General features: G+C 40.6%; 2 protein-coding genes across 2 annotated transcripts in view; both read right to left on the reverse strand.

Annotated features, from left to right (window-relative positions):
* Positions 1–27,064, reverse strand: part of USP6NL (USP6 N-terminal like) — a 681,049-nt gene that overhangs the window by 623,053 nt on the left and 30,932 nt on the right. The window lies entirely within an intron of this gene.
* Positions 14,497–21,275, reverse strand: KCNJ8 (potassium inwardly rectifying channel subfamily J member 8). Its single transcript, XM_042469882.1, has 3 exons — positions 21,138–21,275; positions 16,786–17,258; positions 14,497–15,961 (listed from the first exon to the last, which is right to left on the reverse strand). The coding sequence occupies exons 2-3, from the start codon at positions 17,148–17,150 to the stop codon at positions 15,061–15,063; spliced, it is 1,266 nt and encodes a 421-aa protein (XP_042325816.1). The 5' UTR covers positions 17,151–17,258; positions 21,138–21,275; the 3' UTR covers positions 14,497–15,060.

Genomic DNA, 27,064 nt, shown 5'->3' on the forward strand with positions numbered 1-27,064 from the left:
ATCTCCAAAACTCTCTAAACTATAAATGGCCATTAAAAAATTCCTTTGGCCCAAACAAACACCCCCCCCCCCCTCCAAAAAAAACTGCAATATTTAATCAGCCCTCACAGTACTGCAGTGAATTCTCACATTCCCATTTGGTTCATGATAACAGAAATATTGTTTATGTTGTGATGTCATTTCTTATGGGAACAAATCTATAAATGACTGCCTTGACTTTGCTGCTTTAAGACTAGTGATTTAACTTTTTCTCCTAGCGGATGACCCACAGAAATGTGTGGGAGGTTTAAAGAAAGCCCAAGGCAGAACATTTTATGAAGGCATTTTTCCCACTGCCATTGGTTAGCCAGTACTTACACATAAATAAATCCTACCAGCAGCAAATGGTTTGAAATTTAGTTTATTTCAAAGATTTATAGACTGCTCTTTAGCCAAGAGGGTTCCCAGAGTGGTGTACAAAGTGTTAATTTGAAGTCTCTGACCTCAGGCTTACAGTTTAAATGCAAACAAATGGCAACTGTACCCCTGAAATGCAGTGGGTGATCAGGCAAAACCCATAATATAGTACATACATAATTTTGAAGGCAAAGCTCATGCCCTGAGTTTCTGCCCCTTTGCCCTGAAATAGGATGAGAGGTTCCAGGCCTTGTGGGAACCCTACTTGCCTCCCTAGCCATCATATAAGTGAGTAGGGAATAATAAAGGGTGGGAACTTTTAATTCTTTTCCTATCTCCCAATTCCTTTCCAAACTTTTGCAGCTCTGTCCTCACAGCATGCTCTCACGCACACCACTAGTCCAATATTTTTGTAAACTGCATCGTGTTATGACAGATGTACTGGACCCCCAGGGAAGGAAGTTAGTGCTTCTTGGATTCCCAAAGGTTCTTCAAAACCCAATGAAGGACCTGGGTCATGCTAGTGTTTCCTTCCTGGGAAACAAGAACCATGGGAAAGGAGAGGAACCAAAGCGAAGAGGAAGTGGGATTTGGTCCCAAGGGGACAGACAGGGAAAGATCATTAGTAAGATGTGATTGAATGAGGTCTGAGTTTATGATAGAGGCTGAGACTGTTTCAAAGGCAACTGAAAGATGCTTTTTAGATTAACGTTGTTTGTCTGATGGGATATCTCTTCTCTCTGTGTGTTGTGTGCTTTCAAGTTGTTTCCGACTGATGGTGACCCTAAGAACCTATCATTGGGCTTTCTTGGCAAGATTTGTTCAGAGGAGGTTTGCCATTGCCTTCCCCTGAGGCAGAGAGAGTGTGATTTGCCCAAGGCCACCTAGTGAGTTTCATGGTCATGCTGGCCAGAGTCGTATCCAACACTCAAACCACTACGCCACACTGGCTACACACATAGAGTATCATTGAATCCTTAGATGAGAAGAATCGGTGGATTGCCAATTAGGTTTAAGTTAAAAACCTGCACTACAAGCTTTACCAAGGGCCCTTTGACCCTATAGTACTATAATTCCACTTCATCTGCAAATGGCAACATCTCATGGAATTCCATGATTTATAGTTGAGGGACAGGTATGGGATTCAACCATGGTGGTTAAAGTGGAATCATAGCAGTATAACTGAGTAGCCTGAGAGGTCCCTCAATATAGTACTGGAAAAGGTCATCTATGACTTTACTCCTCATGTCCTTGACTCCTTTGTTTGCTTTTGTGTTCTTTAACTCATGTGGATTTCCAGCATTTGTACAACTTTCTAATAAACTTGTTATAGGTCTAAAGAAATGTGGGCTTTCAATAATATGGTTCCTTATCATATTTAAAAGTAGACTAGGCTTGGAGGAGGATTAGTTCCCCAAGCTCAAAAGCTTTTACTCAAAAGCATATAGCCAGCCTGCCTGGCTTCCTTCCCCGTCCCACCCCTGTGCCTGCCTCGGAGGAACTGTGTGTGCTGCTGTTGTTGTTGCCACTGTTGCTGCCGGGTGCCTCCCTGGGCGGAGAGGACACCAGCGCAGTTGCGCATCGCCACAGGGAGGACGCCTTCGGACTGGACCATCTTCACAACTGCGCAACTGCACAGTTAAGCAGCCATTTTGTCCTGTGGGGGGGGCAGGCACTGAGCTGTGCCCCGGCTAGCGTGTTGTGTATTGTTGTTGTATTTTTATTGTTGAGCTATTTGTCGCTGGCTGTATTGAGATATGTATTGTTAAATGCTATTGCTATGTATTGAGATATTATTAATATGTATTGCATTGAGATATGTATTGTTTTATTTTCACTGTTGTACACCGCCCTGATGTTTCGAAGGGCGATATATAAATAAACCTTATTATTATTATTATTATTATTATTATTATTATTATTATTATTTACTAAACTCAAAAGCCCTTAACATAATTAATCCCACTGGATCTACTTTTGAGTAAACAGTTTGAATCTTGTGACATAAACCTTGAATTTTGCAACCTTGAGGGGCTAACAAAAACCCAGGAACATCCCACCCCCCCCCACCCCCCCCCCCCCGAAAATCATCTTAAGTTTATGTTAAGAACCAGCTGGGAGAATTAAAACCTGTCGAACCTTTAGCAAAATCTCATTTAATTAATCAAAAAATGCCTTAATTGAAATAAACTGAAGTTTCAAGGCCAATTACATAAACATTAAATTAAATTAATTGTTTTCATTAAAAAACATCTAATTTAATCAATACCCTAATTCATTCAAATTAGTTCTTTCCTATTACTGGTTCTAGTCCACTCTCATGAACTACAACACTAAAGTTGCTGCCACACTGCAGAATTAATGCAGTTTGATATTTCTTTCACTGCCATGGCCCAATCCTATGGAAATTTTGAAATCTTGCAGTTTGTTGTGGCACTAGTGCTCTCTGACAGAAAAGGCTAAACATTTCACAGGACTGCAAATCCCAGAATCCTATAGCACTGAGTAGTTAACATGGTAGTTAAACTGATTCTACTCCACTCTCATGTCCACTATATTAATGCTGCTGTGTAGATGCATCCTAGAATTATCCCTTTGGATCCTGTGCTTAAAAGTTACTTTTTGGACCAAACCTGTACATCTACTGTCAGAAAGTAGTGACAGTAATACTTCTGTTTGACCCAAAATTTTGCAGATTTCAGTGGCATGTTCTCTAGTGTTTATTTTCCACTGGGAAAACGGGAAGCTCGACTCTCTCATGTTTTGGTTTGGTTTCAAAACAGTTTTGATAATCCATCAAAATAAACACCCCACCAGGAAGGTTCCCTCTTTGCAGGCTTCCTACCCATGTTTTTGCTGGTGTCTCTCTCCCCCTTACAGTGTTCCTTTGTTTATTTTCAAGTTAAGTTTTTAAAAAATAATATTATTACTGTTTGGTGGCTGTTGACAACTGTTGTCTAGCTTTTATAACACAAAACATCTGTCAACCTGCCTCGTGGTGTCTCCTCTAGGTCATGGGAAAACGTTATCTTCCTCAGTAGCCCAGTATACATGGTCTAGCCCAGAGGACCAAGGCCAACAGTTTATTTTGTCCAGCTATGAACAACTCCCTTTATAGTTTTTTGTGGGTTTTTTGGGCTATGTGGCCATGTTCGAGAAAAGTTTCTTCCTGTTTTGCCAGTATCTGTGGCTGGCATCTTCAGAGAATGCTTGGCTGGAAAGGAGTTGGGTATATGTACTGTGTGACCTGGAAATGCAGGAGTGATTTGCATGTGTTGCTAATGGCAGGCCTCAGGGTGGGAGGGTATGCAAAGGAGGATGAGTGTCTGCTTGATTAGTGCTCATTGTCTGCTGGGAATCCCCTGACTCTGGCAGATTTCTCATTTGCATTTGTTGAGTTTTCTTCAGGACTGGTAGCCAAACTTTGTTTACTTTAAAAGTTTCCTCTTTCCTGTTGAAATTGTCCAGGTGTTTGTGGATTTCAATGGCTTCCCTGTGGATCTTGACATGGTAGTGGTTGGCATGGGCCAGAATTTCAGTGTTTTCAAACAGTATTTTGTGCCCAGGATGGTTTGTGGCATGTTCTGCTGTTGCTGATTTTTCTGGCTGGCCCAGTCTGCAGTGTCTGTCGTGTTCCTTGATTCTGGTTTGCACACTGCATTTGGTGGTCCCTATGTAGACTTATCCGCAGCTGCATGGCATGCGGTACACTCCTGTGGCTGTGAAAGGGTCTCTCTGGTCCTTGACTGAGCAAAGCATTTGCTGGATTTTCTTTGTCGGTTTGTAAACCATTTGAAGGTTGCGCTTCCTCACCACTTTGCCTATTCTGTCAGTGACTCCTTTGATGTATGGTAAAAATACCTTCCCTTTGGGTGGCTGCTTGTCTTCACTCCTCTGGGTTTTCCTGGGCCTGGCAACCCTTCTTATGTCTGATCTGGAATAACCATTGGCCTGTAGAGCCTGGTCCAGGTGCTTCAGTTCATCTTCCAAGAAGTGGGGTTCGCAGATGCGTTTTGCTCGGTCTACCAGTGTTTTGATTGTGCTTCTTTTTTGTCCTGGGTGATGGTTGGAGTTCTTGTGCAGGTATCTGTCTCTGTGTGTGGGTTTTCTATATACTGTGTGACCCAAAAGTTGGTTTGGTTTGCAGATGACTAGGACATCCAAGAATGAACTCCCTTCATGTCTCTGAGGAGCTAAGATTTTGTCTTTGGTCCTCAAGCTATTTGCCCAGAGCAATCTCACTCGGACCATTATCACACTACAAAAACTTCCAGTCCAATCACTACCAATCCAGTGCCATCCCGAGCCCAATCATACGTGGTGTGGTGGTAAACTGCATTATTTCTATAGTGCATAAGTAAGTACTTCTCTAGCTTTCCAATGCAGGGGGGAGCAGTAATTATTTTTCCCCAGTGTGCCACTGACTGGCACCATATTGTAATCCGTTGGTTGCAATTGTTTGTTTCTTTCCTGAAAACTCTTTATGATTCACACATTGGCACAGTCCAGGGACCACCACTATGAGTAGGTCTGGTTTAAATGCCACTCTTCATGAACAACATTATCAGCTGGCTGTGATGGTTGGGGATGAGGGGAGTTTTAGATTACCCCATCCAGAAGACACCAAGATGAAGAAGATTATTCTAGCAGAACATGAATTCCGCCTTGGTATGATTGCTGACTCTTCTAACCTGTCCTTAAGTAACCAAACTACTCCTATTGCTAGAAGACACAGCTTTGAAAACACAAAGTTTCAATATTTTTTTTTTATTCAACTGTGAAATAAAGAGCCCAAAAAAGAGAATCACATTCACACATAATCACTGAAAGGTTGCTTTTTGTCTCACTTCAGCCAGAGTAATTTTCTATTTTAAAAAAGATTCTTTTCCTCTAAAGAGGAAAACTAAATCCAAATACTTTCTTTCCAAGGAGGGAAAAGAAATCCCTCATCCAATGTTTTGTTCTATTCAGTGTTGGTTTCAGGTTTACTCAGGCAAAACTGGACCACTGTATAAAATGTTATTATGCTGAGTATATTATCTGTCCATGTTTTTTCTTCTTTATTTCTAGCACCCCCATCCATCACACTCCAGGAGCCTCTTTAACACTGGTGGGCATTTATGTGAGACCCAGGAGGGTGGTATGCAAGGAGTCCATGAGGGAAGGTGATGGCACACTTGGAGGTGTGCCTAACTCTGTACCTGGAGAAAAGTGTTGTACAAGGCAACTCTGGATACCTCCTTGTGAAATAGCTGAGTATGGTAAGTACTTTAGGGGCTCATTCCCACTTATATTTAAACTGGCATGCGATTCGCCTTCGTTTTGTGTTGATAAATTGATTCCAAATGTCTGTCATTCCCACAGTGAAAGTGGATCTTTTCTTTATACCCTTGTAATGGCTTCTTTTTGGGCACAATTGTCATCCCCACTATTTTGCACTGTTTCAAAATGTATGTTAATCATCTGTGCATCATCAGTGACGTAAGCGGCAGCCCAGGCGGCCCGGCTTGGGAACATTAATAATAATAATAATAATAATAATAATAATAATAATAATAATAATAATAAAAATGATTTATTTATAGCCCGCCCAATAATGAGGAATCTGGGTGGGTTACAAGAGTAAAATTACAGTAAAAATACAGTAAAATTCAAAATTAATTCCTTCCCAACCCCATCCCAATTATAAAACTACAATATAGGATAATCACAATTTAAAAACACTAAAATGCAGTAGGATAAAACTTGGGGGAAATTGGGCAGATAGAGAGACATTGATCATGATCGAGTCATATTAATATTCAGGGAGAGGAAACTAGGTTGGGAATATTGGGAATATTTAAAATAAATTGGTAGAAGATTCGATTCATTGGTTTTGCAACTACTTGCTTTACTGATTATAAGTAGTTGCAAAATCAGTGAATCAAATCTTGTATCAATTTTCTTTAAAAACAAACAAACAAACATGTGCCCATAGGTCACACCACAAGCACAAAGGCAGCGCTGAGGGGGGGAAATGGTGGAGCTACCAAAAACAAAGGAGGGATGGTAAACACCCCTCTGCCATTAGTCCCTCCCCTCCAGAATGATGCAATTTAGATCCATTGTTCCCACTTGTTGAACACGCTCCGGAATCAATTCTTTTCAAAAGAACTGCTAGGAAACTAGTGTCTGGAAAAACCAGTTTTTTCCCGTTTGCCTCACTTTATCATGACAGAAATCAATCAAAGTAGGATTGGAACTAGTTTCAAATGGGAATGACGGTCATATAACCCGATCAGCAATTCACTTTAAATCATAGTGGGAACTCATCCTAGGATTCTAGTCCACAAATCTCTTGTCTTCTCAGCCATTACATTCTTGCATTCCCTGGCATTTGAGCTAACCCCCCAGACTATTTTGGTGACCAACAGGATAGTCCTACATAGGTCTACTCAAATGTAAGCTATGAAAATGCAGCCTCAGTGTGTAAAAGTGAAACAAACTCTGAGAAAGATTAGAGATGATTGTGGGGAATGGACAGGATCGGAGAAGGATCTGGCTATGTCCCTGTAGCCAGACATGAAATGTTTAAAGCAGCACTGAGACCTTCACAGGACCCAGGGGATCTCAAGGTTGATGTCATAATTTGCAATCTGGCTACAGGGTCATAGCCAGATGCTTTTCCAATCCTGACCATTCCCCATAGAGTGCCTTGACCAGTATTCAGAGACTGTACAGTAAGTTGAAAGGGGACTTTGGGTGTTGTAAAAGGAAGGGAATACCACCAGCCCGTGCACAGCCCCAGAAAAGGACATATACGAGTGCAAGGGAAACTTACATATACATATGTCAGAGGATTCCAGCAACAATATGGGTGGTCTTTTCTTATAGTGTTTTAATACACCTTTACACTTGACAGAATGATATAGATAACAAAGTTAATTCAGTAAGAAAGACCACACCTGAAGTTATCATGACCATCTAAAAGGGCTCCAAGCCATGGAAATGTAAAAATTTTTTGACTATATTACATGCCTTCAAGTCAACTCCAACTTATGTCAACCCTATCCTAGCATTTTCTTGGCAAGATTTCTTCAGAAGTTTATCACTGCCTTCTGCTAAGGTAGAGAGTATGTTACTTGGCCAAGAAGACTCAGTGGATTTCCATGGTGGAGCAAGGATTTGAACCCTAGACTCGCAGAATCACAGCCCAACACTCAAATCGTTACACCACATTAGTTCAGTTTTTTAAACTACAACTCCAAAATTGTTCTCAGGGATTCTGAGGACTTTAATTCCCAGTAGCAATATCTCTTGAAGGCTCTCTGGGTAGAACAAACTCTGACGTCTTGGTCAATTCTATTGGTGAATGGTCTAGGCAAAAGACAGCAGAGAACATTTATCCCCAACTTCAACCATGGAGAGGACTTTCTTCCTTGGTTTACATCATACCCCAGCAAAAATGCTTATTTTGTTGATTTAAAACATACACACAAAGCTTAGGGAAGATTAAAGAATTTAGTACTATATTAACAGATCTGTGCTGAAAATGGGATAGGAAAGAATTTCCAAATATATACAGCCATGATATGTTGAAAAAGAAACGAAAACTCCAGCATACAGCCTGGTGTTACATTACTAATGAGCATAATTTAGACAAAAAGTCTGCAAAAGTATTCTTAGGATTCTTATAGTAAGGCAAGGGAGGAGGGCAATGAAAATTAGTTTGCAATAAATTACTCGAACTATGCTGCTGGGGCTTGTCTCTCTTTCGACCGAATTTAGAAACAATTGTCTGTGACATACTAGAGGTTGTGTTTTATAATATTTATTGAATCACCATTTGGAATATAAACTTGGAGTCTAAAAATGACCACCCAAATGGGGTAAGCTAAGAAAATTTTGGATTATAGTCTGCTTATTCTGGCGAAGATCTTAAGTGGTGTTTATTTTCTGAAAAGGGGAACAGAATGCCAGAATAATACATGCATATGGGCCATCTGCAGTTGCTCAGTTAGAGGAGGGAAGTACTCTGCATATGCTCAGATGCTTTTTTTCATTCACACACTTTGGAGCAGAACTATAACAGAGAAGATAGATGTCAAAGAGAGACATACTCTGAACCATGTCCCCAGTTATTTCTCTGCCCCTGAGAAGTTCCTTTTATCTTCACAGCAACCAGGGACTAGTGGTGGCTTCCACACCAATGGGAGGATAGGATCGTTCTTTCATTTATTTCCATCTTCATCCAGGGTTCAGCACTTCAGATTGCTCTATTAAACACCACCTTACAGAAATGGAAGCAAGCAGCTGTCATTGGACTTTATCACACAAGGGAAATTGGAAGTATAATCCAATGGCAATCCGAACGCAATCATGGGGTTTAATGTTATTGCGTGATAGACTAACACACACAATTTCGGGCAATGGGAAGTCAGTCCGAACGCAATCATGGGGTTTCACATTATTGCATGATAGACTATCACATGCAATTTTGGGCAATGGCAATCTATTTTCGGACAATTGGGAGTCATTTTGAATGCAATTCGAATTCATGTAAATTCGCTGAACTAGTGAATTCACGTGAATGCGATCTGGCCCCACTTTCTTTTCATTAGAAATTAAGAGAAATTCCTCCCATGTGATAAACTCCATTGAGAGCAATCCTGTGAGGTAGATAGGGTTGAGAGATAAAAATGAGTTTCATGGGTGATAAAGGATTTTCCAGGATATGTCCTACATTTCAACCTTCTGGTCAGGAAGAATTCCAAAATGTCCTCTACTTTGAGCATGGCTAAGAAACCCATTGAGTAACACTATGTTTTGTCTACTTGGCAGGCTGTCCTCACTGCAAACAGGGGGCTATGATAGATCCATCTAAAGTTCTTTTTCCCTAGGAGCAGCAGCAGACAAGACTTGTTCCCAGAGGTCAGGATGCATTTGTTTCTCAGAGGGGAAAGGGATAGCAAAAATGTTAGGCAATAGGCTGCTTGCAAATGTTGAAAGGGGTTTTCCCTTAATTTCAGCACAATGGACAAATGGAAGGAAAAATTTAAATGTAGATTCTGTCAAAGGTTTGTTGCTAATAAAGTAGAATTTTAAGCATTTGTCTCACTCAGAAATTTGCAAGTATATTGCAAGATAATCAGACCTTTTATGGAAAATAAATTCATCAGAAAAATATGGTTGACTATATAATAAAATGCAGTTTACATAACAGAATTGTAAATTAACCATATGAAAGGAATTTATATTTGTATTAGTGAGTTTAGCATTTACTTTGCTACATTGTTTTTTGTGGGTTTTTGAGCTATGTGGCAGTGTTCTAGAAGAGTTTATTCCTGACATTTTCCCAAATGCTGGAGAAACATCAGGAACAAACTCTTCTAGAACATGGCCACATAGCCCCCAAAACCCACAAGAAGCTATAGATACCGGCCATGAAAGCCTTCGACTTCACGTCCTACATTGTTCTTGAATGTCTTACATTTTGTGGTGCCTTGTCCTCCTTTGTGTTGTGACATCTGGTCACCCTGGGATTTTCCCAGTCATATTCTGAGTGGGGATACAGAAGCTTAAATCCTTGTTTGACCACAAAGTTATATGGCTCAGACCTCTTACCAAACTGTCTCTTCATTATGTCCAGGCCATAAGTATATACAATGTGGGGAGTCATGGTCACTTGAATTTGGCTGTACTATCACTAGTGGCCAGGACTCTGCTCTAAAATTGATTTTCAGGATATTGGGCTTCTCTGATGAATTTAAATGAACCTCAGTAGTTCAAGACCAAAGCTGAAAGAAAGGCAAGTGATACCATTTAACCTGGCACAATTACCTGGAACATATAGCTGTCACGAATCATCGCAATGTAATGTAACTTTGAAAACCCATAACAATTCAGAGTGCACTTTCCAAGCATCATTGTGATGATGCAACACCTTCCTTTTTTGCTTGAACAGACCAAAAATGGGATTAGCGGAGGAGATAATGGACAGTTTAGGGCAGCAGCGGAGAATTTGCAGTCTTCCAGATAGGATAAATTATTTCTGTCATCATACTTGAACAGCAGCCATCCTGAGACCCATTTACACTGCACAATTATAGCACGGTGGTTCCACTTTAATGGCCATGGTGTCGTCTTACAGAATCCTGGGATTTGTAGTTTGGGGTGGCACTCTGGCTGAGAATGTAAATGCCCTTCCCTAAACTGCCAATCCTAGGATTCCATAGGGCAGAAACATGACAGTTAAAATGGCATCATAAAGTGGCATAAAAGTGGCATAATAGCACTATAATTCTGTAGTGTGAATGGGCCCCTGGTAAGTGTTGTAGGTGCCTAGAGCTTGACAGCATCTGGAGGTTCCACAGGTTCCACAGCCATGATTCATGGGAATGTATGTAAGAGTTGAAATTCCTAGTAGACACTTGTTTATTTATTCACCTGATACTTATAATTGCCCCTACTTCTCAAGTCTGCATTAGATATACCAGAGAAACCAGACTTGCCAGGTTACAAAGTCTTGGAAAACTGCTGGGCATCTCTGGATCTCCAGGAAGGAACACAGTTCTCAGAAGAGGTGACAATGGAAGAGAACAGTTGAGGTTCACTTTAAAGACTGGGTACCCACTTCCACCTGTTCGCAGCTGGTACCCAGGATCTGGAGCTCAGCTTGTAGGTTGCCTCTATCTGTTCTACACTTGTGAAGTACAATGAAAAGCCAGGAGCAGGGGGAAAGGACGAGAGAGAAGCTAGGGATGCATGCACTTGAGTTCCATCATAATATCTGAAGTGAGGAAGTTCCCCTGACCCTGGCACATTACCTTGTTTGATGGGTTTTACCAGATCTGGGCCCCGTGAACCAGGTGACTCTCACATCCATTTCCACAATCAGCTCATCTAGAAGCACTTTGCATCCATCTGTCAACCCTTCCCTTTTAATCTATGGGATTTACCTATGTGTTCAACAAATGATTGACTGGGTCGATTCTAGTTGGGACTAACCAATCAGATTTCAGCCCCTGTTTCTAACATCCAACCTTTTTGACAAAACAGTTTTCAAGATGGCTAACACCAGACTTTAAGCATGCAGTTCAACAATACTGGCCAAAAATAGCTCATCGATAAAACGCAAGTCGTATATTTTGTGAAAGGACATAGATAAAAAATAGCAAGAAAATAAAACAGATAAAAAGCATCAGTAGAATTAAGTAGGACATAAAGACATGATGAGAAACTGTTCTAAATGATTGTATCAAAGTGTTCCAAATGAGTGTAACAAAAGCTTGTGTAAACAAACCGGGTTTGACTTGGCATCAAGAAAAGAAGGAAAAAGAAAAGAAAAGAGTTGTCTGCCAAGCAAATTCTTGGTGGGAAGGGCTTGCCACATCTGGAATGCCTCCAAGAAAAGCAATCCCCTTGATGACTTATGCCAATGCAATGCTCTTTTATGCCACTATAAGACACATTTGGAGCGGAAATGGGAGGATGGCAGAAAGCTGCCTTCATCACCAAGGAAAACTCTTAAAGTTAAACCAAGTTATAGTTGAACAGTTAAAGATCACTTTTACTGTCATGACTCTATTCTACAGAATCCTGGGATTTGTAGTCTGGTGAAGTATTCAGACCAGTCTGTGTCACAGAACTCTAATGTCTTACCAAACTACAAATCCCAGAATTCTGTAGAATAGAGTCATGGTAGTTAAAGTGGTGTCAAACTACTTTAATTCTGCAGTGTGGATACATCCTGTGTTGGACAACCAGATTGCCCAGTGTCACCCAGAGCATGGCTTCTGAATCACCCAGAGCATGGCATTAACAAACAATCAGCCCCTTATAGGAAAAGGAAGATTCCGTGGTTCCAGCCCATTGACAGATGGGGCACAACACAAGAAGTTTGAAGAGTGCCTGGAAGCAAAATGGAAGGCATTTGATATTTCAAAATAGCCCATTATAATGCATCCAGTACAGTAAATCCCAGTCAACCTGGTCACTGTACTCTCAGCAAGCTGACGTTTCCTTTCCAAACATTTCTCAGAGGCAGCTGGGCATAGAGAACATTACAAGAATCCAAATGTGGCATGGATAATCCTGGCAAGATGATGTTTACTTTTTATTTTCTAGAAAGGGAAGCAGCTGTCCTACTTACTGAAGATGATGAAAGGTATTTCTAGACAGAGATATGAATTATAAAGTGGGAAGACTTCTTTTAATATTACACTGAGCCTCAATTCTCTGACAGGATAGTCTATCTTTAGATTAGAGATGGCAACAGGCAGGCTGCATGCAGCCACCGAGATCACTTTTACACCTTGCTCTGCTTAACTTTGCCACTACCATCACTGCTGCCAAAATCTTAAAGGAAAGATAGCCATGATCCTGCAGATTAGTACATCTCTATGGTGCAAAAAGTTGCTATGGTACCCTCTTGAATCACAGATCCACAACTGAAAGTACCTTTCAACATCTTCAGTATTTTAGTGGCCAGTACCAGCTTGTGGCTTTCATGTCAATGGACCAGAGAGTCTTCTCCAAGCTTTAGTCAAAATTGTGAAGTACCTAAGATGTTAGGTCCTGCCCTCCAAAATAGTATCAGCACCTTGAATAGCTTCTTTAAAATTCATGCTAAAACATGGAGTGGATACAACTCTCTACTGACAAAGAAATCAGCAGCCATCACTGGCAGCAACAGTGGTGGGGAGACTAAACTATGGCCACAAAATTTCAGAGGAGATCCAAGATGGCCTTCTGAGCCAAGAAAGTTGTCCATGTCTGTGCTAGGCTCCAGTTCTTCACATTGATTGAATGGTCCTGTACACACACACACACACACACACACACACACACCATTATCCTTCAATAACATAAAGAATTAGCATGGCAAAAAAAAGACTCAGGTGGTCGCCACGTGCCCAACTTATTAGAAGATAGTCCTTTCTCTGAAGGTGTCTTCTGGTCTCAGGTTGGTCTCAGTTTGATTTTGGACTTCATTACACACAGTTTTTAAATCATGATTAGCACTGGAAAGAAGTGGTTTTGGTGAAACATATCTCACATCGCCTCCTCCAACCTATAGCTGCTGTATCCATGAAGTAAGGCTAGGGCATCCTTTTTCATTGATGGGGAAAACCAGTCAATGAGCTCACAATTGCACACAATTGTGCAAAGCATCACTGCTGAGACAGTTGTGATATTGACAGTCATGTGATTGTCAGTGTCTTCCCTTCTCCCTGCTTCATTATTCTCAAGCAGGCTGAATGCCTTTTCCTTTCCTATTACTTTTCTTTTTCTTTTTAAAGACTTATTGTTTATACTCATGTATAAGTCTAGTAATTTTAGTCAAAAAATTGACCCCAAAAACCTGGGTCAACTTAACCATGGGTCAATGGACGTACTGTATTTTAACTCTTATCAAAAAGGGAACCATGCCCTGGTGAAAGTTGAGAACTTAATCTCTTCTCAGAGCACTTAAAAGAAGCATCAACCCCCTCTACTATCTCATCCATCCAGACTTTAGGGTAAGCATAAACAGTTATGCCTGTCAAAACTTTTAAAATCACTTTAGCATCATTTTCCTTTGTTTCATCATTTGCATCCTTTGTTACAAGTTTTATCCTCAACTTATCCATGGGTCATGTCAAAATCCATAATTTTGGTCCCAAAACCTGCCCTTGGCTTATACATGAAGTCGACTTATAGTCAAGTATATATGGTAAATTACAGTAGGAGAGCTCAGGAATTGTATGAAAAAGTGAAAGATAAAAAAGATAAAAAGATAAAATAAAATAAATTAAACTCCAAATACATGCTGGGTAGGGTGCAGGGCAGGGAGGACAGGTTGAAGGGGAGCCCAAACAAGAGCACAATGGCAAAAGCAGCACCAGTTGCATGACTGAGAAGATGTGTGATAATGGCTCCTCGCAAATAAGTATAATTCTGGTTTTTTTAAACAAGTGTGATTGCGGGAAGAATGGGGCTCGTATGGTGATGCCATTAAAGATAAATAAATGACTGTAAGAAGGGAGATCGAAAACCTCAAATTGCTCCATCGACAGTAAGCTGTAGATTGAGCAGACAGACACAGGCCATCAGGTCATGGTTTTGCCCATTATGGTGCATTAGATTTTTATTGAAATTTTAGCAATTCTTTTCAAAACTGTATCTATACATTATGAAAAATTCTGCTTTTTTGCTGAGGCATAAATGTGGTCAGCCTTGTTCTGGCCTAGTATTCCTTCTGGCACGCTATGTTTCTATGAAAAGGTAATCTTTTGGCGTGGAGGAGTGTCTCTCAGCCACAGTCTGAAATGCTACACACATGTCCCATATATTGATGGATCATATTGGTGACACAATTACTCCCAAGTAAAAAACATATTTCTCTGTTTTAGGAATGGGGGATATGGGGCCCTTCAGCTGTTGCTTAACTGCAATTACTATCACCTTTTGCCTTTGGATCCTTTGACTAGGTGTGATGGGAGTTGCAGTCCAATGACATTTAGCAGGTCACACATTCCCCAATCCCTGCTCTATTTGCTTTGACCTGATGTTTGCATGTAATAAACATGCCTTGGTTCCATTAAATGTGTATATACAAAGTTAATATTCATGTTTCATTTACAGAAATAGCAAAATAACACTACTGTTTTCCCCAAAGAGCTATGAGCAACTGTTTCAGATCTGTCATGTCTCCAAAGTGTTCTGGTTCCCTTCAGGTGTCATGAATTGGACTTTGGGCACAATGAAGGAGGAGTTATTCCTTCTCATGGAGTTATTCCTTCTGATGGAATTATTCCTCCTCATGGAATTTCTTTTCCTCAAAGAGTTCTGATGGGACAGCTCACTTTTCTGGAGTGTTTGGATGAGAATGGAAGGTTTGTCATCCAGCTCCTTGGCGCTACACCTGGGTGCTGCCACTTTGCTTGTGTTACCAAATTTGGAGTAATCCACTGCGTAGGTCCCTTCCTCTTCTGTCACGATGGGCACGAAGCGATGTCCCCAGAGGATCTCTTCTGATATGTAGGATGTTCTTGCTTGGGTGGTGATCCCGGTCGTTTCCACCACACCTTCAAGTATTACAATAATTTCTAGGTCATGGTTGGTCAAGTCATTGGCAGAGATGTCATAAAGAGGACTCCGTTTGTCAATGACATGGCAAATAATCAAAGGGGCCACTAGGAAAATATTGTTGCTTTCAATGGGATTGTCAACTGGAACATCTAGCTGGTGGATTGGGATGACTTCTCCTTCAGGGGTTGTGGTCTTCCTTACAACCTGGATTCTCACTGAGGCACTAATAATCATACTTTTCCTTAAGTCTCCTACCCGGAACATGAAGCAGAGCCTGCCATTACGAACAGCAATGACTGCATTCCGGCTGAAGATCAGGGTCTCTGCTCTCCGGTGGGCCTGAGCTGTTTTCATGAAGATACAACCAAGCATGACAGCATTGATGATCAAGCCCACAATATTCTGGAGAATCAAGACACTGATGGCTATGGGACATTCTTCAGTCATCATCCTACCCCCAAAACCAATGGTCACCTGGACCTCAATAGAGAAGAGGAAAGCAGAGGTGAAGGACCTATAGAGAAAGAGGGGAGAAAAGTAACACACTATTATAAAACATTAATATGTGATGAGGGGGCAGTCAGAGCATTATGTATGAATGGACTGAAGCCCAAATTTATATCCAGTCAACTCTATCAAGTGGTAGAAAGATCCTTCCATTGTTCTAGTTCAATTTGCAAAGGAGTTTGAGTGGCATCATGTAATGTTTTCCCACAAGGTAAACCAAAAACTAGCACTGCAACCCAAATCACAGCATATAGAAATATAGCATGACATGAAACAGGATAGGCCAAGGCTTTCTTGCTATGGGTGCAATACTTTCTTAAACCAATTCTCAAAGAAATTAATTCACATCAGTCCCAAATTCATCTGATCAGGGTTTTTTGACACTTTACAAATACATTTTTGACCATTGAATTATTTTTGACCACTGAATGATGAATTGGTTTCAAAATAAACTATAGTCTGCTTAGAAATTCCCAAATACATTACAGCAGCCTTCCCCAACCTGGTACTTTTTCAGATGTGTTAGAATACTATTCCCATCATTACCATCCAAGATGACCAATGATCATACTACTTTGGTCATACTACTAGTCCAATACATCTGGAGACTACTTGGTTGGGGAAGATGGCTTTACAACATGGGAAGCTATATGTGAAATTGTGACATGCAGACTAGAGGCCCAACCCAGCACATGGTATGTGCATAACCCCATGCTATACCTTGCATTGTGCCTCTAGTCTACATACCAAAATGTGTAATTGAGGGGCACTGGCCAATGCCAAATTTATTTGCTAAGAACTAAATACATTATTCCTGCAAATGCACTTTACCTGACACAAGTGACACATGGCTTCCACTTGCTAACATCTTCATTAGTTGCACAGGGTTTGTCCATGTCACCATGGGCAAAGGCCACCAGCCACCACATCATGGCAAAGAAGAGCCAGCTGCACAAGAAGGACATGGTGAAGATCACCAAGGTGTGTCGCCATTTCAGGTCCACCAAAGTGGTGAAAATGTCTTGCAAGAAACGCCCTTGTTCCCGGATATTCTTGTGGGCCAGGTTGCATGCTCCATTCTTGGCAATGAAGCGGGCCTTGCGTGGGCGGTCCCGGATGCGTGGCTTGCCCAGGTTCTCTGCTGCAATCCGTGCAAGAACATATTCTTCAGGGATGATGCTCTTCCTAGCCAACATCTTCCTTTCACCATAGTCCACCAATTAACAGCAAAGGCAGTTGGAGGCTGAGTGCTCAAAGCAACCCTGCAGAGATCTCTCTTGTATTCTCTTTACTCTTATCAAGTCCTGGAAATAGCAGGAAAACAAGATGAGACCCCCCTTTCTTATTCACTTCCTAGCAAAAAATAATGCACTTAGCTAGGAAAGACCTTCCAAACAGCCATGTCAGGTTTGTGAGAACATTCCTCTAAGAATCAGCCAGTGTCTACAGAATAGGAGGTGTTTGGCCCTCTCTTAGCAAATAATGAATTCTTGATCTTGAGAGTATTTATATTCTGGAAATAGGTACACCTTCTTTGATTTTAACAGACTCATCTTTGACTGTAAAAATAGTTGTTGTGAGCCTTCAAGTCATTTCCAATTTATGGTAACCCCAAGGTGACCCTATTATGGGGTTTTCTTAGCAGGATTTGTTCAGGGGTGGTTTGCCTTTGCCTTCCTCTGAGCCTGAGAGAGTGTGACTTGCCCAAGGTCACCCAGTGGGTTTTCATGGCTGAATGGGGATTTGAACCCACCAGAGCCATAGTCCAACACTCAAACCACTATACAGTCCTGCAGAATGTTTGGGCTAAATCTTTTTGGTTAGTTCCAATGAGAGTAGACTCACTGACTCAGTTGTTGGCTGGTATGTCAACATACAGGTAAATCACATGGATTTAATGGATTTACTCTAACTGGGGTTGGCATTTAATTTGCAAGGCAAATTTCATTCTACAGGCCAGCATTTGGGGTGGTTTTAAGCAGTGCTGTGGTAGTCAATAAACAAGCAAATAAAATCCTCTTCTGACTGTTCCCACATAAATTTGCCCCCTGTTTCTCTAAACTCAAGAGATGTCCCATTTGCTTTCATAACAGTAATATTATGGAGAAGGATAATACCCAACCTGGTTGATTAAAAGACAGTTAATAGAGAATATGACACAATGCCTTGAAATTCCCAAATTTTAAAATTTGACCCCTTTTGACCTCTGCTTTAATCAAAATGTAATGTCTAAATTTTAAAAAGAAAAGAAAAAAGCAGTGGAATGGATAGGGGAAGAATCTAGCAACAAATTTGAGACTAACTGATTTATTTTAATATGAGCTTTCATAGATTTCCATCCACTTTTTAAAGTACATACTGTAAGAGTACAGTATTAAGCCACAGGTATTCAAGGACAGTTACATAGCTGCAAGGGCAATATTGTGACTCTGATAATTTGTGTCTTTCTGTATCCCATCATACTCTTATCCCACCTCCTCACAACTATGTAATGATTCTTAAATACCAGTGTCTTATTACTGTATTCCATAAATTCCTCTGAAGAAGTAGATTAACATCCATGAAAGCTCATGCTAAAATCAATCAGTTCATATCAAAGGTTCCCCATCCAGTTTTCCCCTTCCTTTTTAAAATGCTGAAACAGACTAACATGACTATCTCTTTTAAAACAGTGTTAAAATAGTGATACATAAAATGCCTTCCTAAAAAAATGTCTCTGGCATACCTTAGAAATTTTACAGATACTTATATAGTTACTTTCTACATGTACATCCTGTTGTTGTTGTTGTTGTTGTCATGTGCCTCTAAGTTGTTTCCGACTTATGGTGACCCCATTATAGGGTTTTATTGGCACGTTTCTTCACTCTCTTGCAAATCAAATTTCAAGTCATATTGGAACATCAGATTGTCTCAATTTTCTAGGTGACATTTGGGTGGCAACTGGAAGTGAGGGTGATTGAAATGCAGTGATGGTGGCCATCTGAAGACCACTACACAGTGTTCACCTATGCAGGTAAATCAGGCTTTGTGTGAATCCATTAAAATGTTTAAACAAACTAACATGGCAATGATCCATCTATCCCAATATTGCCCATTTTGATCAGCTGCAGCATTCCATGTTCTCAGTGGTCCTTCTCAACCATCTTTTACAGTTGCCCCTTTATATCCATGGATTCTTTACCCATGGATTCAACCATCCATGGCTTGAAAATGTTAAATTATATATACAAATAAAACACACACCTTGATATTGATATCAGTATCAATATATATTATATATTATATAAGAGACACAATTTTACTCTGCCACTGTATTTAAGCGGACTTGAGCATCCACAGATTTTGGTATCCATGGGGGGTCCTGGAACCAAATCTCAACAGATACCAAGGGCCCACTGTGTTAGTTTTTAAAAGTGGAACCTGAAGATTGAACCTCAGATTTTCTGCATGCAAACCATGCACTCTATCTCTGAGCTACTTCCCCTGTTTGTCAAAGTGAATGTTGAGGGAGAAATGTGGAAGCAATTCTGAAGCAAGGGAAGTTCAGATGAGTATCCATATTTCCTGGCTTGCATCATATCCTGGGCAGAAGCTGAGTGAACTGGAGAGCAATGCTGATCCAAAATAAGGGCATGACCCATATGGAAGTTGATATGATAGTCCCAACTTAAATGACTGATAGGATGCAGATTTTAAACAACATCCTCAGAGGACTCCCTCAAGAAAGCTCTCCCTAAGGGACAGCAAGACTCCCCAGCTTTCCCAGCAGGATTCATGTGAACATCATTTAAATTTAATGAATCATTTTTCAAGCAATGTGAAAGGGTCAGATTGCATTGTCAGTATAATTTATTAGTGAAAGGATTGCATTGACAAAAGCTTTCCCAAATTTATTTGCATGTTTCCAGTAAATTCAGTGCACCATCAAACACATGTTATGATATATTAATGGTCAGACACAAAATGTGGGAGTTCTGCTGGCATTGACTTAGAAAGAGAAGAGAACTCTAAGAGAGGTTAGAAACAGAGAAAATATATTCTTTCAGATATTGTACTATTGGAGAATGAGTTTTTGAAATACAAGAGCAAGCTTTTGGATCACATAAAGTTCCTCCTTAGGACTGGTATTGATAAACAGATAAACAGTGTTGAGTCCAGACATGGCTCAAAATACTCTTAAAAGCAAACACAGTTCCTGCAAAGTGACATTTTTCCTATCTACCCCAGAACAACACCTGACGGAAGAGACCTGTTTGTCTTGAAAACCTACCTCCATTATTTGAAATCATAATTTTCTGAATAAAACCTGTGGTTCCTTTGCTTAGTGTTTAATGTTAATTAGGTGGGATGTTGCACACATGCATACAGGCTCTTAGCCTGGCTGCTACAGCACGATATATTCTCAAATGTTCATAAAATAACAATCAGGGTATGTTACAGAGGTAGAAACATGACGCTGCAAACAAGGAGGGAGAAGTCAGGCAAACTTTCAAATACTTGTATCTCTGTTTCAAAAGAAAGGGTTACATTTCAGCTGAGACATATAAGAGTTTAGCCCTAGATTCATCCTCTTGATGCTTCAATATTATCTTTGAGACAAGTGAGTAAAAGACTTTCTGAGCATGTCCAAAGTACTTTTCTCAAATCCTAATTCATTATGGCTACCCCCATCTGCCGGGAACCAATGTGGTATCATAATTTGAGAGTTGAACCAAGACTCTGGAGACTAGGGTTTGAATAACCGCTCCGCATGCAAAACTGCTGGTTCGCCTTGGTCAAGTCACATTCTCTCAGCCTCAGAGGAAGGCAATGGCAAATTCGCCCCCCCCCCCAAAAAAAAATCTTGCCAAGAAACCCCTGTGATAAGTTTGCCTTTGGGTCACTATAAGTAAAAAATAACTGGAAGGCACACAACAACTTGATACTCAGCGGGGGGGGGGGGGGGCTTCCAACTCACTGACAGATTTGAACTCTGCCATCTTAAATATTAAAAAATTAGTACTGGTGCTATTAGTTAAGAGTTACTTGGGATAGGTTGAGAAATATGTTTAAAGGGGGTAACAAGGAAGAGCAAGCCACACAACAGCTGCAAACACATGGAGTTACTTTATCAGACTCAAGGGAAGGAGGAGGCAATGTCTAACTATGTGCAGACAGACCTAAGAAGGAAAATGGAAACTTACTCAGATTCCACAGCAGCCGTACTCCGAAGCACACTGTCAGCCAGGCCGAACCCTTTGAGCGTCCATGGCAGCCGAAATTCCCAAGATGCAAAAGACAATGGTCAAGTCGACAGGAAAAGGATGCAGCAGGTAGCTAGCTACTCTCCCTTCTGGTATTCTTCTTGCATCACTTGATCCCCAAACTAGATGCAAAAGTCATAGTGCACTGACAGTGCCATGATTTCATATCCCTTAAGACTGGGAGTTATGGCTCAGCCAGAGGGAGGAGGGAAAGAAAGAAAGGAATCACAAACCAGCTCAGTTTAGGGGAAAGGGTGTCCAAGCTGGCTTGGTAGGAAAGAATAATCTTGACAGTGGTAGCGTCACAAGGAGATGCCTTCTCTTCCTCGGACATAGAAATCTTTACGAAGTTTTAAACATTTACCAGACTTTGGGGATGGGAGGAAGAAAGGAGAGGGAGGGATGCTGGCCTGTGTCCAAAACTTTGTTGACACAAAGAAAGAGAGAAAATGGAGGGGGGGGGAGATTGAGAGAGAGAGAGGGAGAGAGAGAGAGAGATTTTCTAACCCCTGAATTAGACAGAGTTCACTGATAAAAGGAAGCTGAATATAGAGATTATAGGACAGTCAATTCTGATGTTGGCTGGCTTTTGTAAACATTGTAGCTTATGGGATAGAGGGTGGAAAGAGGGAGGGCTGACGTGAAATATATTGCCCCCCCCCCCCCCAAAAAACCCAGTAATGCCATGTGATTCATAGAGTTTCATAGGTTTCTTGGGATCCATCGTGACATGTCACAGAAGGTACTGGCATACTGATGTGCATTGGGCATGGTGGAATGTTTTGCTTTTGCATTTCCCAGTGCATTGGAAGAGATTTTTCTAGGACATACTTCTATGATAGCAGGACACCTATTCTCTGCACCCCTGTACAATTCTGGTCCTCTGAGCAATTATCCAATAAAGCTTCTTGGGAAACTGAGGAATTGGTGGGATTGTATGCTATAAGATAAGGTGATGGCCACCAGTTCTGATGGCTTTAAAAGAGGGTTACATAAATCTGTGGATTGTTGTTTATTGTTGCTGTCCTTGAGTTGACTTCAACTCATGGTGACCCTGTGGGTGAGACAGATCCAAGCCTTCCATCTTCCACAGCTCTGCTTAAGTCTTGTAAATTCAGATCCGTGACCTCCCTAGTTGAGTTTAGCCGTCTGGCATGCACTCTTCCTCTCTTTCTACTCTCCTCAACCTTTCCTAGCCTTATTGTCTTTTCCAGTGGTTCATGCCTTCTCATGATGTGGCCAAAGTATGACAGCTTCCATTTAAGCATCTTGGTTCCAGGTAGAGTTCAGGCTTGACCTGTTCAAGGACCCATTGGTTTGTCTTTTTGGCTGTCCATGGTATCCTCAGCATTCTTCCTCAGCACCACATCCCAGGCGTTTTCTTTTATCTTTTTGAAGTGGACAATAAAAAGGAAGTCAAAAATTTCTCAATTTCACTTTCCTCTGAAATTCATTTTTAAACAAAACAAAACCAAATATTCCCTTCTTTCTTGAATGTGAAGAAATCTGCAAATATTGGTAAATCCTCTGCCTGCAAACTGTGACAGAATTTGCCTCCATTTGCATCAGCCAGATTCAATGACTGCAACCATTCCCAGCATGGAGGGGATCATACTGTACTTAGATGTTGACGATGAAGAGCCAGTGGGGGGAAAAGGTGGCACTTGATTGAATCCACAGGACTTCAGAACTAGACTTTGAAGAGTTATGTACTCAAAGCCCTGGTTCTGGATGGGTGAATGTAACCAAGAAAGAAAGAAAGAAAGAAAGATTTCTAGTTCTTTTCATTCCAGTTATGAAGAAATGTGCAAATTTTGGTAAATTCTGACTCATTGCTATTCATACTTCATCATGGAGGATGATACTTCAGATAAGACATTTCAATCAAGCAATGAATCAATCATATATTCTGGATATAAGTACTCAGGTTCTCACTGCTGGTTGTTTTGGCCATCAATTAGACTTTGGCTAGCATTCACTATCATAGCTGTGAATGTGTAACAGGCTGCTGCCACACTGCAAAATTAATGCAGTGTGACACTGCTTTAACTACCATGTCTCCATCCTGTTGAATCCTGGGATTTGTAGTTTGTTGTGGCACCAGAGTTCTCTGACAGGGATGGCTAAAGGTCTCACAAAACTATAAATCTCAGAATTCCATAACATTGAGCCATGGCATACGTACGTAGACTAAGTATAGTATACTCAAGTATCTGATGCAGAATTTTGGCTGAATTTTAGGTTTTATTGATTTTTTAAAAATAATTAAACATGGACATAAAATGCAATAAAATAATAACAATAGTTTTTGTGGGTTTTTATGTTCTAGAAGAGTTAATTCCTGACGTTTTGCCAGCATCTGTGGTTGGCATCTTCAGAGAATGCTGATCTAGAAAAGTATATATAACGTGTGACCCTGTGTAAGAATAATAATAACAACATCTCTTTATACAAACATAATTACCTCCACCACCACTGATGCATGGTTTTGCAGACCTGTGCAAAATAGGTGAGTACTCCAATAGCTCATGCAATATTTAGACTAAAATCGGCTGGTTGTTGCAGCTAAGTCCCATTCCCTTGCTTTTGCTAGAAATTAGTTGTGACTAATTTTTGCTGGGTAAGACCCAGTGTAGCTTTTTAAAAATCTTATAACCATTGCCACGTGACAAGGTCAACACAAGAGGAATGCATTGCTTTCATCTGAAGTGAACTCACTATAGTTTGAAAGCTTTGCATAAACCATGGGACTAATAAAAGATATCTTTACCTATGTGATCTCTCTCAGCCGAGAGCACCCTGGGAAATGTGCGGTGGAGGGGACTGAAAGCATGCCCTCCAAAGAGCATTTCAGAACAAAACAAAGATAATCACCATACAGCAGATGTTTGTAGCTTTCCACACTGGTTTGAGCTGACAAAATGTGGAGCCCTGGCATCCAGCTTATTCTGTTTCATGGAAACGTATATTCCTGGAAATCCGATCCTACTCTCCCTCATACTCCCATCCCTCCCTAGTACAAATTCCCAGCAAATTATTAGGGTTTCTAATAGGAGGGACAGACACTGGGCCTTAGAAAAATATGTGATACTCTGTTTTGAATCATCTGAAAACCTATGGAATTATCTACATGTCCAGTGTTTGTAAAGGCAGTGTGGTATAATGGTGAGCTAGGAAAATCATTGAGGGAGCTTGGTGAGTCATTCTCTGCAGTAATGGAGAAGCAGCCAGTTACAAGTGTCTTTGACAAGTTAATACTGCTCATTCTGAGCTGGAAGTAACAAGTTGCAAGTTAGTCATCTGTAACAACTTTTTCTTTCTTTCTTTCTTTTTGATGATGAGAGAACAAGGATGAAATCTAGCACAATGGGCAGTGATAAAGTTACTGCTCTGGTGTAATGTGTTACATGCTCTCAGTTCCTTTCCAAGTTGAATTAAAGTTAAGGCATATTAAGACATTTTTACATTTAGACAGATTTAGGTCCAAGCTTTATTTAGGGGCTAGGATACAGTCCCTTGCATAGTTCCTTTAAATTATTTATTTATTTATTTATATATTATGGTATTTATACCCCGCCCTTCAGTCCTAATGGCTATCAGAGCAGCTTACAATTATTATTTTTAATTATTATTTTTAATTCAATTTAAATTAATTAATTTTTAATTAATTATGGATAAAACCCAGAACAGATTCACCAGCCCACAGAAATGGAATCTACCTTTGAAACTAAAACATTGGGTGCATCAATTTATTTGTGTGTGCATATTAAAGATATAAATCTTCATAAACTGACTTCTAATAGGCAAGAATGAATATTATTACTATTTTTCTCACTAGTTCAATAAATTCCTCAGGTTTTCAAACATTGTTTACAAATTTATTCTGTAGGAAAAAACATTTATGTGCAGAAAACTGCATACAGTATTTGGTTCAGAAAAGGTGTTTTTCTTTTCAGTGTTTCAGTGTAGAATAGCATGTTTTCTGTCTGGGACACTTGCTTTCTGCATTTAAAATTCCATTTTCTGGGGGGGGGGGATGTGCAATTATTTTGCACGGAATAAGCCCCAAGAGAGCCAGAATGGTGTGTTGGTTTGCGTGTTGGACTAGGACTCTGGTGGACCAGGGTTCGAATCTCTGCTTGGCCATGGTAACACACTGATTAATCTTGGGAAAGTCATACTCTTTCGACCCCAGAGGAAGGGAGTGGCAAACCTTCTCTAAATTAATCTTTCCAAGAAAAGTCCATGCTATGTTTGGCTTAGGGTTGCCATAAGATGGAAAAAACCTAAAAGCACAGAATAGCAACAACCAAGTCCCAAACAGTGAAGATTCATGTCAGTTCAGGATTCTTCTCGTCCGGGTTCCCTGATACTTGGGAAACCGTTTTTGCATCTGTTGTTCAAATATTTCTGAATACTTTTTCTATCCCTAGTGTATATGTGTGAGAATGTCCTTAGTTCACATTTGCCTTGCACCTTTTCTACCAGAGGAGTGTGACTTTAAGAGTGTGATCAAACAGAATGTCATCTTTGAACTCACTAAAGTTTCTCCATTCCTGAATTAGATCATAATGACTTTTTTAAAAAATCTAGCTTCCCTAAGGAGCCCCAGACCATTACCCTAGTTTATCCCTACAACAGGTCTGTAAACTTAGGTTGACGCACAGAAGCTGCCCAAGAACATAAAATGCTTGTACTACAACTTCTAGAGGCCACTGGAGTGGGGTGGGGACCTGGGAAAAGTAACATAGCTAACCTGAGGGCATGTGGAATCACTTTGTTGTCCATTAAGTACAGAATTATCTCCTATGTTGTGGTAAATCATGCATCCATTTCTATTGACTGTTGGTTTGCCAAAAGTCTGGCATGTTGACACTGGTTACCTCCAAATTTTCACTTCTGCCATTGTAAGTGGGGCCCTTTCATATGTTCCAAGTGCCCCAATTTGGCATGGGCAGTCCCCAGTTAATCTTCTGCAGTCCCACTTTGCAGCTGCTTTTAAAATGTCCCATTTTTTCCCTTTGCCTCCCACTTTCTTCCTTCCATTGCTGCAAACCGAGTTCAAGTGTGGAAGTATTTTGCATTCAGTTAATTCAGCAGAGTGGAGAGGAGGAGGCAGTGCCTTGCACTTCTTTGTAGACTCATGCGAAAGGAAATTGCTGCAGCCTCTTCTAGTTTGTTTGTTTGTTGTTGTTCTTGTGTGTCTTCACAGTTGTTTCCAACCTATGGCGACCCAATCATGGGTTTTCTTGGCAAGATTTCTTCAGAGATGGTTTGCCTTTGGCTTCTTCTGAGGCTGAGAGAGTGTGACTTGTCCAAGGTCACCCAGTGGGCTTTCATAGCTCAGCGGGGCTTCAAACTCTGGTCTCCAGAATCATATTTCAACACTCAAACAACTGCACCATGCTGGCTCAGTTTGTAAATCCTTCCTCATTAGTAACTTTTTGTCATCTTGACCATACTCTGATCTCCCTTGGCCCCACATGTCCTGGTTTTCATCTGTGAAATGTTGTAGGATAAGCCCTTTCCTCTCCTCCCCCTGAGTCCCAATCAGGGCTTAGTGAAAGAATGCCCTGTTGTCAACCATGACATGAGTGGACAAAAATGTGCCATGTGAACTAGCCAAGAGTTTGCTTCTAAACTTTATTGCTTGGGAGCTTTCAACTGACTTCGGATTAAGAACAATTCTCATGCTGGCGTTTAGGTCTGTAAGAGTCAAAGTCCTCTTATCTTATAACAAATGACAATTGTAATTGAGTCCGCTTTAGGGGATGACAGAGAGAGTGCGAAATCTTGGCGGAAGGAACTCAGGCTCAAAAAAAAAACAAGAGTGGGGAATTTATACTGGCAGCTCTTGGATGGGTTGC

The sequence above is a fragment of the Sceloporus undulatus genome, chromosome 5, assembly GCF_019175285.1.
Source record: "Sceloporus undulatus isolate JIND9_A2432 ecotype Alabama chromosome 5, SceUnd_v1.1, whole genome shotgun sequence".
NCBI classification, from domain to species: Eukaryota; Metazoa; Chordata; class Lepidosauria; order Squamata; family Phrynosomatidae; genus Sceloporus; species Sceloporus undulatus.